The sequence below is a fragment of the Hydra vulgaris genome, chromosome 11 (assembly GCF_038396675.1).
Source record: "Hydra vulgaris chromosome 11, alternate assembly HydraT2T_AEP".
Taxonomy (NCBI): Eukaryota; Metazoa; Cnidaria; class Hydrozoa; order Anthoathecata; family Hydridae; genus Hydra; species Hydra vulgaris.
This window is the reverse complement of record NC_088930.1, coordinates 4,005,885-4,018,594: the sequence shown is the minus strand read 5'-3', so window position 1 is coordinate 4,018,594 and position 12,710 is coordinate 4,005,885. Positions and strand designations below refer to the sequence as shown.

Sequence of the window (12,710 nt, the reverse complement as noted above, 5' to 3'; positions counted from 1 at the left end):
ATATGAAGGCTTTCAATAAAGTCTGGCATACTGGTCTTCTTCATAAGCTTGCTTTATATTGTAAATCTGGGAAAGTTTTTGAGATTATTGGTTCATTCCTTCCTAACCACAAAATTAAAGTTTTTCTCAAAGGCCAACACTCTTCTTCATTTTCAGTAATACTGTGGGTATCACAATACTTTAACCTTTAAAGCTTGTGTTATTCTTTATCTATATAGGTAATCTTTCTGATAATCTTGCAGAATTTTTATGTTCCATCAACCAAAACTTCTGTGTGGCTTGTCATTCAGCAAAGCTGCATTCTCAAAAAAAAATTATTCATCTTTTCTCTTGGTGCTTTGGAAGTATATTGTATACAATATGCAGGCTTATTCATAAGACTTGAATTCAATATTCATCAGGCTTGAACGCAAAAATTTTTACATAGGTTGTGATTTGTTTTTATTTTTTTATTCAGGCTGAATTAGTTGTTGATAAAGCAGCAAAATCATATTCTGAAAAGCATTTAAAAGAAGTTCAGGTTAAACTGAAACTTTTAAGTTTTTATATTTACTCAAAACAGTTATTCATTGGTTTTCAAATAATTTTTATTTTAACAATTTTTTTATTAGTCAAAGAAAAATGCTTATTTAAAGTCAAAAGAGTCTGAAAGCTTAACTACTCAAGCAGAAAATTCAAGAGATAAAACTGTTTCAGAAAAAGAATTGTTAAAAGTAAATTTAAATTTTATTTTTATTATTATTTTTTTATAATTACAAGTTTACTCTAAACTGTTTCAATATTATTTCAATAGTTAAATTGATGATTAAAGATTATTTGATAGCTATATAAGAATATATTTGATAGCAATATAACAATGTATTTGGCAGCTATATAGCAGTATTTTTAAATGTATTTTTCTGAAATCTTATTTAAAAAAAGTTTTACAAAAACACATATGTTTTTTATACAAAAACACATATGTTTTTTATACAAAAACACATATGTTTTTTATACAAAAACACGTATTTTTTTATACAAAAATACATATGTTTTTATACAAAAACACATATGTTTTTATACAAAAACACATATGTTTATATAAAAACACATATGTTTTTATACAAAAAGAGATGTTTTTATTCAGGAACACAGGTGTTTTTATACATAAACACATGTAAAATATTAATTTAGAGTTCATCAAGTATGAAGAAAAATAAAAATAACTCAGAATTCAAAAAAATTAAAAATTTTAAAAATTGTAAGATAATATTTATCATAAAGAAAATAATATCAATAAATAATATCAAAAATTTATCACAAGCAATCACAATAAAAGTACTCAGTATCTGCAAAACAGGTTAATGTCAGCAAAAGCATCTGTTGGTAAAACAGCGCATCAATTCCAGAGTTGTTAACAAGGCCAAAAGTTCTAAGGCCAAGGACAAGCCAAGGACAAGAGTTTCAAGACCAAGGCCAAGATAAAGAGTTTCAAAGCCAAGGCCTATGCTAACATTTTCAAGACCAAAGACTTAAAATTTGGCCTTAAAAAATTTGACTTAAAAATTAACAAAACTGTAGGTAGAAAGTGCTGTGACAGTAAAACCCCAAGTTGTAAAATTAGACCAAGGTTATGCACAGAATTCAACGAAGTCAATAAGAAAATATACTTGTTAATAAATATGAAAGCTGAAAACAAAAATACATAAAAATAAAGAATTAAAACTTTTAATTCTTTAATTTTTGTACTTAATGCTAACAACTGATATTACCATCTTTTAATTAAAGATATGTTGTTATTAGCATTAACTATTAGTCATAACCATTAACTATATTGCCTTTATTACATTTAAGAAACATCAAAGCCTCAAGCAACAAATTAGACATACAAGCTCTATTAAGGGCACATTATCAATCCACACTGACAAAAGATTAGTTCGACAGGAGCTGACAGTGCAATTATAAGAAAAAATCATGTTTAAATCTTATTTTGAATTTTGAAATGTTTTAACTAAAAAAAAACGTTATTATACATCATGTGTCTTAATATATAGATGTAATAAATTCTCATTAACCAAACATGTCATTGATTGTTGCTTTAAAATGGCTCGTCGAAAATGGCAATTTAAACTGTAACATAAAATGCAAAATTAAGTTCTAAAGCTTTCAAGTAAACAAAAATAAATCTTATAAACAAAACCAACTGTAGTAAAATTTTTAAAATGCAAACATGAAAAGAAGCTCTGAATTCTTAAAGAAAAGGTGAAGACCAAACAATAAAGGCTAAGGCCAAAATTTTCAAGGCCAAGGCAAACAGTTTCAAGGCCAAGACCAAAGCGAAGGCAAGCAGTTTCAAGGCCAAGGCCTTAGATTTTGGCCTTAAGGCAAAGCCAAGGACTAACGATTCTGATCAATTCTTTCATAATGTTGTATTTAGATAAAAAAAATTTTGTGAGTTCATGCTGGTTTCCATAATATAAACCATAAAGTTTGGACTAGTGGAATGCAAACCAGTTCGAACTCACAAAGCTATGGTTTAAAGCTATAGTAATTAAACCTTTCCTTTACATTTTATTTTAATAAAAAAGCAAATATTTGAAATAAAATAGCATAAAAATCTATTTAACTTTTTAAATTGTTTTTTCAAGTTTTAATGCTTGTGGTTTATATATTTTAAGCTTGATCAGAAATGCAAGAAAGCTGAAGAATCTGTTTTAAAAGCAGGTTTTATTGTTTCATTTTATAGTTTTAAATTTTTTTATGTTTAAATTTAACAAATTAATGTGGTTGTGATAAGGCAGCAAATTAATTTAATTTGCATGAAATCTAATGCAATAGATCTTGAATTTCCATGAAATCTTTTGCAAGAAATCTTGAATGAGATTTTATTATTCCTCTGATAGTGCACACATCTGTATCTTCTTGTATAAACAAATATACAAATAATTAGTCTTTAAATGGTAATAAACCTTGGTGAATTCTAAAAAGAACATTTTTTTGAGCATTTTGCAATTTTTAATATTTTCAAGTTTTTCAAACTCTTTTACAGCAATTGTTTTCATTTCTTAGTTTTTTTTACATCAAAATAAATAAACATGACTCAAAATTTTCTAATATCCAGGTTGTTATTCAGAAATAAAGAATATTAGTAGCCTGATTCTGGTTGATTTAGGAAAAACTTCAAATTTTAACAACAATTTTCTAAAAGTTAAAGATTCATTTTATTTTTATTTTTTATTAAGTTTTTTGAGTTTGCATTCAATTCAAGCTTTTGAGTATTTCATAATTTCTTTAAATTAGGTATTTCAGAATTTCTTTCAAGTTTGCTGGTGTACATTCTCTCTAAGATTGCCAAAGTGCTTTAGATTTTTTTCAAGCTTGCTGAAGTACATCAGAATTGCTTAATGTGAAGAATTTCAGAATCCTCTAAAATAAAGTACTTTTGCATTCAAATAAAATACTAAAAAATCTTTTTTTTAATTAAAATACTTCAAAATTCCTTCAAGTAAAATAATTCAGAATTTCTTAAAGTAAAGCGTTTCAGAATCTATTTTTATTGAATTGAATGTTATCTTGCTTTATAATAATATTGTTTACAGTTTTTTTTTAATTTTTAATTAATTTTTTTAATTATTTTTTTTAATTCAAAATATATTATATTTTAATTTTGATATAGTTATAAACATAATTTAGAGTTATAAGTTTCCATTTCTTTTAGATGATGAGTACATTGCAAGATTCATAGAAGCAGAGCGTGCACAGTTGGCACTAGATAGCTCTATAAGTTCCTCTGTGAAGGTTAATTATTTTAGACTTTTTTTTGTAAAAGTTTGAACATGTTGAAAATCATAATTTTTATTATTATTACTGTTATAATATTTTTTTTATATATTTAGTTATTTGAAAAGATTGAAGATGAAAGAATAGACTATTTAAAAAAGACTTTGCTTCAGTATTCATCAATGCTCAGTGAAACAGTTCCTAAATATCAACAGGTGATTATGCTAATCTTTGAACATTTTAGATGTTAACTACAAATGATATTATGATTGAGAGCATTATGTATAATGGAGAGATACATAATGTATAATGCAGAGATACATAATATATAATGGAGAGATACATAATGTATAATGGAGAGACACAAAATCTATAATGAAGAGATACATAATGTGTAATGGAGAGATATATATAATTTTGATTTTGAAACAGCAAATAAAAATAAAAGTAAAAATATTTAATCATTATTATTACTAGCAGTCTTGACTCGCTCAACTCAGTTTAGTTATTTTGTCAGTTTGACTCACAGTTATATTATAAAATTAACTTTGCAGTTCATTTTGCAAGGTGTTACTGAAAAGTATTGCATCATTTTTGAGTGTTAAAAAGACTTAGAGTTTAAAGCAAAATATATTAAAAAGAAAAATTGATTAAAAAGAAAATTTATTAAACAAAATAGTAAAAACACAATTAAAACAAGTAAAACAATAATTATCTATTTTAACTTAAATTCTTTTATAATCTTTCAAGATTAGAAAAATAGATTTTGGGTTTTAGTTCAGAGTTCAAATATTTTATTGGAACTGTTATCAATTATTTTTTAGGATACTGTATCTAAAACATAAAACTAAAAAGTCATTTTAAAAAAAGTTTTTTAAAATCTTCATTTTCTTTTTGTCAAAAAAACCTGAAAAAAACCTGACCTGTCTAAAATTAGAATATTTGTGTTCAGTATCCAAAAAAACCTGACCTGTCTAAAATCAGAATATTTGTGTTCAGTATCCAAAAAAACCTGACCTGTCTAAAATCAGAATATTTGTGTTCAGTATCCAAAAAAACCTGACCTGTCTAAAATCAGAATATTTGTGTTCAGTATCCAAAAAAACCTGTACTGTCTAAAATCAGAATATTTGTGTTCAGTATCCAAAAAAACCTGTACTGTCTAAAATCAGAATATTTGTGTTCAGTATCCAAAAAAACCTGACCTGTCTAAAATCAGAATATTTGTGTTCAGTATCATAAAAAACCTGACCTGTCTAAAATCAGAATATTTATGTTCAGTATCCAAAAAAACCTGTACTGTCTAAAATCAGAATATTTGTGTTCAGTATCCAAAAATACCTGACCTGTCTAAAATCAGAATATTTGTGTTCAGTATCATAAAAAACCTGACCTGTCTAAAATCAGAATATTTGTGTTCAGTATCCAAAAAAACCTGTACTGTCTAAAATCAGAATATTTGTGTTCAGTATCCAAAAAAACCTGTACTGTCTAAAATCAGAATATTTGTGTTCAGTATCCAAAAAAACCTGACCTGTCTAAAATCAGAATATGATATATTTGTGTTCAGTATTCAAAAAGTACTATCAAAAAAGTGATGAGGAATAAAAAGCTGTCAACTTCCATTATAAAGACATTTTGATCTTAATTAACTGCATACTTGATATTCTTGATACAAAAATTCAAAAAATAGAGATTTGTTTAGAGTGTTAACAACTTGAATAAATTTTTGCAATTGTATAATTTAAGTTTGTATTTTATAAATATGAATCTGCAATCTTTTTAATCCATAAATTAGTAGCGCCGGACTTTTGCTTTTTAAAAGTATTAAACCCTTGAAATATTGAACCCTTGAAACATTGAACCATTGACTTATTCGCTTTGTTTGTATTGTAAAAGAATGGCCAGTAAGTTCAATAAACAGTTGCAAAGGAGTGAGATTAATTTTTTTCTTTAGTTCATAGGACGTTTCTTTCCTAGATATGCTTATAATATTACAAATAAATCAATATTAACTATAACTCTCAACAGCACTTTGTAACTAAAGTTTATTTTTATTTCAAGGTAACTAAAGTTAAGATTTATCAAATTTTCTTATTTTAAATAAATGTAGTATAAGTTCCTTTGGTAGCCTCAGTGGTTGCAGTTTGAAGAATGAGTCAACTGTTGTGTTGTCTTTATTTGTTCCTCCATGGTATTTTTTGCTGAAGTACCTAAGTGTATTGACCCAATCTTTGAATCTATGTGATTTGACCCAATTTTTGTATATAAGTGATTTAATCTTTGTATCTATGTGATTTGACCCAATCTTTGTATAAAAGCCAGTAAGCAATTATATAGGATGATATATGAATTACAAATCCCATTTACATATGATGCTACTGTAAATAAATGGCTGCAAAAATTAACTCTCACTCTAAAATTAAGAAAAATTAAGAAAAAAATTTTGACTCTAAAAATTATGTTTTTCATTTATTAGACATAGGTTCACTAAATTTGGTCAAAATTTATTAATTTGTTTAAACAGTTTAATAGGACCCAATAGTGTCAGTGCCAAACTGGGTTCATATCATAAGTAAACATTTAAAAATAAGTTTTTTATTTACCTAAAACATCATTTTTGCAAAGTAAACTTCAGCTTTTCAAGATTTTCTTTTCATCAAATCTGATAAATTTGTTTATGTAGTTGATATTTGATATTAATACAAAAAAGTATTTTTAAATAACTTAGTTGAATGTCAACAAAAATAATTAATAAGAATAATTAATAAGAAAAAAGTTTTGTTATTATTGTTATTATTATTATTACTATTATTATTATTATTATTATTAAGTTTTTTTATTGTTATTATTATTTAAACTAAGAAAAAAATCATTAAAAATGGTTTCTTAAATTTATTAAAACAAAATAATAAAATTATAAATAAAGTATAAATTTCTTTGAAAACAATTTTTAAATCTTGTACTAGTTATTTACTATTGTTTATGAAAAAAAAATTAATAATAGAATATTATTAATAAAATTAATAATAGAAATAGCATTAATATAACAGGAGAAATGCAAGAAACTTTCAAGTCTCTATTTTATTATTAAAAAAAATAATAGTAAGTGCCAAAGCCTATGCATATACCTAAATCTGTGGTTACTGTGGTTCCTCTTGTTCCTCAGTCCTTTATGTACTAAGTATAATTACTATTGCAACAACACTTTATCAGTAGGGTTCGTCTCACAACAATCTTAACTCACCTAACATTCCCTATAAATTCAAAAATGAAAGGAAAAATGTTTTTTGAACCAGGGACTGGCTTTAGGTCCAGCCATGCAAACTAGGTTCATCGTTGACACAGGAAACTAATTAGACTGATAATTTTTGGTAGCAGTATCATGAGTGAAATCGTAAAATGGTCTTAACAAATGAGCTTTATAGAAGAATTAACAACAAAAATGTTAGCGGTCACATTCAAAACCTACACTTAGCCTCCCTCAAATAAACAACAAAAATAGTGCAACTTTTTTAAATTGGAATTAGACATGAGAATTACTAATACAGTAAAAGTTACCAGTTATTTACTTAACTATCATTCACTTGAAAGAAAAAAAATAATAAAATGAAATAAAATATTTTTTTACTAATGTACCTATTTTTTACTAATATACCAACTCCATTTGTATTTGTTCTAAAGTTTTTGTGATAAATAATTACTCTGAGAAAGTTTTTTTTTTAATTTTTATCAGTCTGTTGGACATTTGTTTCCTCAAATCACCACATAAATCTCTGATTTATTCTTAGTTATTGTGTTTTTTGTATAGCTGTTTTTGTATAGTTAATTATTGCTGATTTAATGGATGTGATGTAATTGTTACATGCTCGAGGAGACCATTTATCAGTGGTGAAACCAATCCGCATAATTCCCTTGATCTCACTTTTTTGACAGACTCATACATGTTAAGATGTTTGTTTTGAGCATATTCTTGCAAAGTAAACTGTTTACATTAAAGATAATTTAGATTCTGATAATTTTTTAATTGTTTGTCTAGTGTTTAAACAAACAATTAAAATAAAACCTGGTGTTTGAAACTTATTTTACTCAGTTGTTAGCATAAATGATTTTTACAAAAGTGGAAATATTTATAAAATTTATTTTATATATGCTTGAAATATTTGTTAAATTAAAAAGGAATTCCATAAAATGAAAAAAATTATTTGAGTTAGCAAATCCAAAACACACTTCGTAGTCAAATCTTAATTCCATTAGATCTTTCGACTGCAACTATAGAACTTGTGGTTGCTTTTTCAAATTTTTAGCGCTGTTGAAAGTTATCACCTGTAATTTGTTTACTTATTGTACATTATTTTTTTATTTATTGTACAATATAATTTTATGTTTGCTAACTTTTTAAGATAAAGATAAAAATCTTTTTTTTTTCTTTGTAATATTTCGACCTGTTTTTGCACAAATCGTCATCAGACATAAAATGTAAAACAAAAAACCATTACAAATATTTCATAATAACATCAAAGAAGACATTGAAAAGAAGCCATATATGATTACATAATAACGTAAATATAAAATATTATTTTGATTTCGTTTTTCCAAATAAACGGAATTAAATAATATTTGCTATCTATCGATAACTTTTGCTTTACTTTTAGAAAAAGATAATAAAAAATCTGATGCAGAAAAGATTCGACAAAACGTGAGTAAAATTCTTATCAAAAATATAAAACCTAGATTACCCGATAATTTAACAAAAGTACAAATATTATCTTCAAATAATTTGAGGAAAAAAATGAATGGTTTAGCAGTTTATCAATTTGAAATAGGAACAGGATTTATACTAATAAATGAAGTGGACGCATTTTATAAATTAGAAGAGGAAATCAAACATTCAGTAACTATCAACTATGACCCGACTCAAACCCTTATGACTAAATTCCAGAAACTATTATGCAAATTACCAAAACAAAAAATGTTAGATAACAAGACTTATTTTTAATGTACCCTTCTGACTGCGTCCCTCCATGTTTATATGGAGTCATAAAAGCTCACAAACTAGAAAAAAATTATCCAATGCAGCCAGTCGTTTCTACTATAGGTACCCCATTATATGGAGTATTAGAGTATCTTAAAAATTTATACAAAAACAAAATAAGATTGTTAAACTCTTCCTCTTTTGTCAACGAAGCAAAATCTTGGTTAATTGATCCTAGTGAAGTTCAAGTCTCTTTTGATGTGGTGGCATTATATCACTCCATTCCAATTGACAGAGCCGTTCCTGTGGTTATCGATATTTTAAACAACAACATTGATAATCCTTAAAAAAGAACCAAATTAGCTCTTAGTGATATACATAAAATGATCGAACTCTGCCTTAACCAATATTATTTTTTATACAAAAATGAAATAAGATCTATAACGAATTTGAGACCTATAGGACTGTCCTTAATAGTCATAGTTGCCGAGGCATTTTTGCAGCATTTGGAAACAAAGCTCTTATTATTGCTGAGGTTGGTCATTTTTCAAAGACTTACAGAAGGTATGTAGATGACAGTCATGCAAGATTCAACTCAATACAAAATCATGATAAGTTTCTGAAGTTATTAAATAAACAAGATCCAGCTATAAAATATACTTCAGAAGAAGAAAACAATAAAAAAGAATTAAATTTCTTGGATATAACTGTAACCAACACTAATAACTCTTACTATGACTTCAAAATCCATCGAAAATCGGCTATCACTAATATACAAATAAAACCAATATCAAACATTAATTCAAAATAGTTATGAGTGTTTTTATAGGTTTTGTATCTCGTGCCATTAAAATATCTTAATGATGAAATACAGTTTTTAGTAAACATGTTTGCAGAAATGGACACAATATATTGAAGCTTGAAATAAATGCCAAGCACTATATTCAGAAAAGAAAAACCTTTCTAAAATAAATTATAGTAAAACAGAAACAAGTAAATATACAGTTGAGCTTCCATGGCTCCCAAGAATAGGTCCAAAACTTAGAAAGGAACTTAAACCTTACAGCGTCAGAATAATTTTTACTACAACACCTACGTTAAAAAACATCTTTTGCAACAACAAGTCAAAGTTAATTCCCAGTAGCAATCCCAGTGTCTACAAACTCACATGCTCTTGTGGCAGTATATACATTGATGAAACAATTTAAAAGGTAAATGGGATGCATCTGGGGCAACCGAACATGGTAAAAAATGTACTGGTATGTTTGATTGTTCACATCCAAAAACTCTAGCAATAAAATCAAAGTATGATGAATGTAAAATTAGAGAATCACTAGAAATTAACTATGCCTCAACATACCAGGAAATAAAATCTATACTTTTCAACTGTAACAATAGCGTTAAAATTTCTTCTAACAGTTGGAGACCTCTGTTTAAAAAAATTACCAAAAAAAGCGGAATTAAATAATGTTTGCTAATTTATATTTACGTTGTTTTGTAATCATTTATGGCTTCTTTTTAATGTCTTCTTTGATGTTTTTATGTAATATTTGTAACGGTTTTTTGTATTATATTTTACATCTGATGACGATCTGTGCAAAAACAAAACGAAATGTTACGCAAAAAAAAATTTAGTTTGTACGCAGCTGTTGTTTTATGCTTTATATTTTAAATATATATATATATACATATATATACATATATATACATATATATATATATATATACATATATATATATATATATATATATATATATATATATTTATATATATATATATTTATATATATATATATATATATATATATATATATATATATATATATATATATATATATATATATATATATATATATATATATAGAACTCTTAACTGGTTGTCAGAAAGTTTTTCCATATTTTGTTGACAAAAAGTAAAAAGTAAAATGCTGCTACATCGACTATCTTTTAGCCTGACTCCCAATGCCTTGGGAGTCAGGCTAAAAGATAGTCGATGTAGCAGCACTCTGTTGCGAGTCAGGCTATTTGTCAGTCGATGTAGCAGCACTTTGTTGCTAGTCAGGCTATAAGATAGTCAATGTAGCAACACTCCACGCATGATTTACAGTAAAAAAGATAATAATAAAAACATTTTATTAAAAAAAATAAAAATAAAAACCCTTTATAAAACAAAACAAAACATTGTTTATATTGTTAAAAACATTCAGATTGTTTTAAAAACATTCAGAATGTTTTTAAAAACATTCTGGTCAATTAAATTTGCGTTTTTGCGGTTTTTTTAAAAAACAATTGTCGTCAGAAATGCATGAAAATCTGAAATAATTCAAAAATACTAATTTTTAAAAGCAAACTCAATTTTTATGACTTAATAATTGTCAAACCTTCAAGAAAGTATACTTAGAATAATTTCTTTCTAGTGCACTGAGTTATTACATTTCATCAGTGAATTATTATATTAATTTACTAAACATATAATTACTCACAAGAGAGATTCACACAAAAGCTCTAGTTTTCCAAATTGTATTTCTCTTGTCCAAAATTGTTTTTAAAAATTTGGACAAGAAATTAGTTTTGCAAAATTTTGGAAAACATTTCGTAAAAATGAGCATGTTAATTGCATAACTTAAATTTTAATATATTAAAATTTAATACCCAACTTTTTTTGTGCAATATCCTAATCAAAAGTTATGTCTTTGCAAATTTTTATCTTAGTTTTTAATTATTATATATATAATTATATATATAAATATATAAAATTATATATATATATATATATATATATATATATATATATATATATATATATATATATATATATATATATATATATATATATATATATTATCTGTGTAACTATTTATGTAAAATACTGTTGCCAAATCGGAAAGTGCAGGTCATGGTCAAAAAACAACTGCCTATTTTTGTTGCAACATGAAAATTTGCAACATGTTGCACTGAAAGGTGGGTTTTTGCAACATGTTGCACTGAAAGGTGATTTTTGAATGGAACTATTGAAAACTAGAATATATATTTTTCAATAGTTCTAGATTTTTCTGGAAAATTAAAAAGTGCTGTCTTCTTTTAAGAATCCTACTATTGCCAGTATAGTCAGAAGTAAAATTGCATGATTGCTTGTATTTTTAGCACAATCTACTATTGCCACTAGGGTTATTTGAAATGTTCAAGGTAATGTTACAAAAATCATTTTAGAAATTTCCTTTTTGTGCAAATGGGAAGATTGAAATCTTCTTTTTCTGCATGTCTTACTGAAGTTAAAACTGTTCATTTTTGGTGATTTTTTTTTCTGATTTCTGTTTTTATCCCCTAGCACATATTTCTAGCTGGTCTTTGATCCCTTAAGAAAATTCTTCTACTTTGAAGCTGCAGAATGACAATAATCATTTTGATTTCGTTTAAACTGCATTAGCTGCAAAAAAGTCCCTATACTTTTCTGAAGCAAATGCAGTTGAAACAAAGTTTTTTTGTCAGTTTCATCATTAGCTCCATTATTATCTTCTCAAATGTTCTTGTTTAACTATTTCATTAAAAGTTTTTGTTTTTTAATTTTATTCAATGCTGACCATTCCTCATAGAAGTTCACAACTTTGTTGCATGTATTTTGTCTTACCTAAGTGGACTTTTTCATAAATGGTTTATATAATGATATATATTAAATATTATATAATATAAATTAATAGAAAATCACTCATCAATTTTTTTTTTACACAGTTATTATATAATATATATTGTTATTCGATTTATAACACTCAGCATATATAAACATTTGTTTTATAAATGCATTAATATCAGTTTTATACAATAATGATGTATGGTTTGTGAGTGAGTTATATACCATGTGTGAGTGGATTATATACCATATAAATTATTTTTTATTCGTTTTTGTTTTCATAATTTCTTTAGATATATTTTTCTTCTAAAGATTTTAGGAAAAAAAAATTTATGTGAATGATTTTCT

At 25.7% G+C, this 12,710-nt stretch overlaps 1 protein-coding gene across 1 annotated transcript in view; it reads left to right on the top strand.

Moving 5' to 3' along the window:
* LOC101234838 (nostrin) overlaps positions 1 to 12,710 on the top strand; it is a 45,370-nt gene that overhangs the window by 15,116 nt on the left and 17,544 nt on the right. Inside the window, exons 6-10 of the mRNA XM_065809833.1 lie at positions 458 to 520; positions 612 to 713; positions 2,658 to 2,703; positions 3,698 to 3,777; positions 3,876 to 3,974. Coding sequence (XP_065665905.1) covers positions 458 to 520; positions 612 to 713; positions 2,658 to 2,703; positions 3,698 to 3,777; positions 3,876 to 3,974 — 390 coding nt within the window. The remainder of the gene's footprint in view (positions 1 to 457; positions 521 to 611; positions 714 to 2,657; positions 2,704 to 3,697; positions 3,778 to 3,875; positions 3,975 to 12,710) is intronic.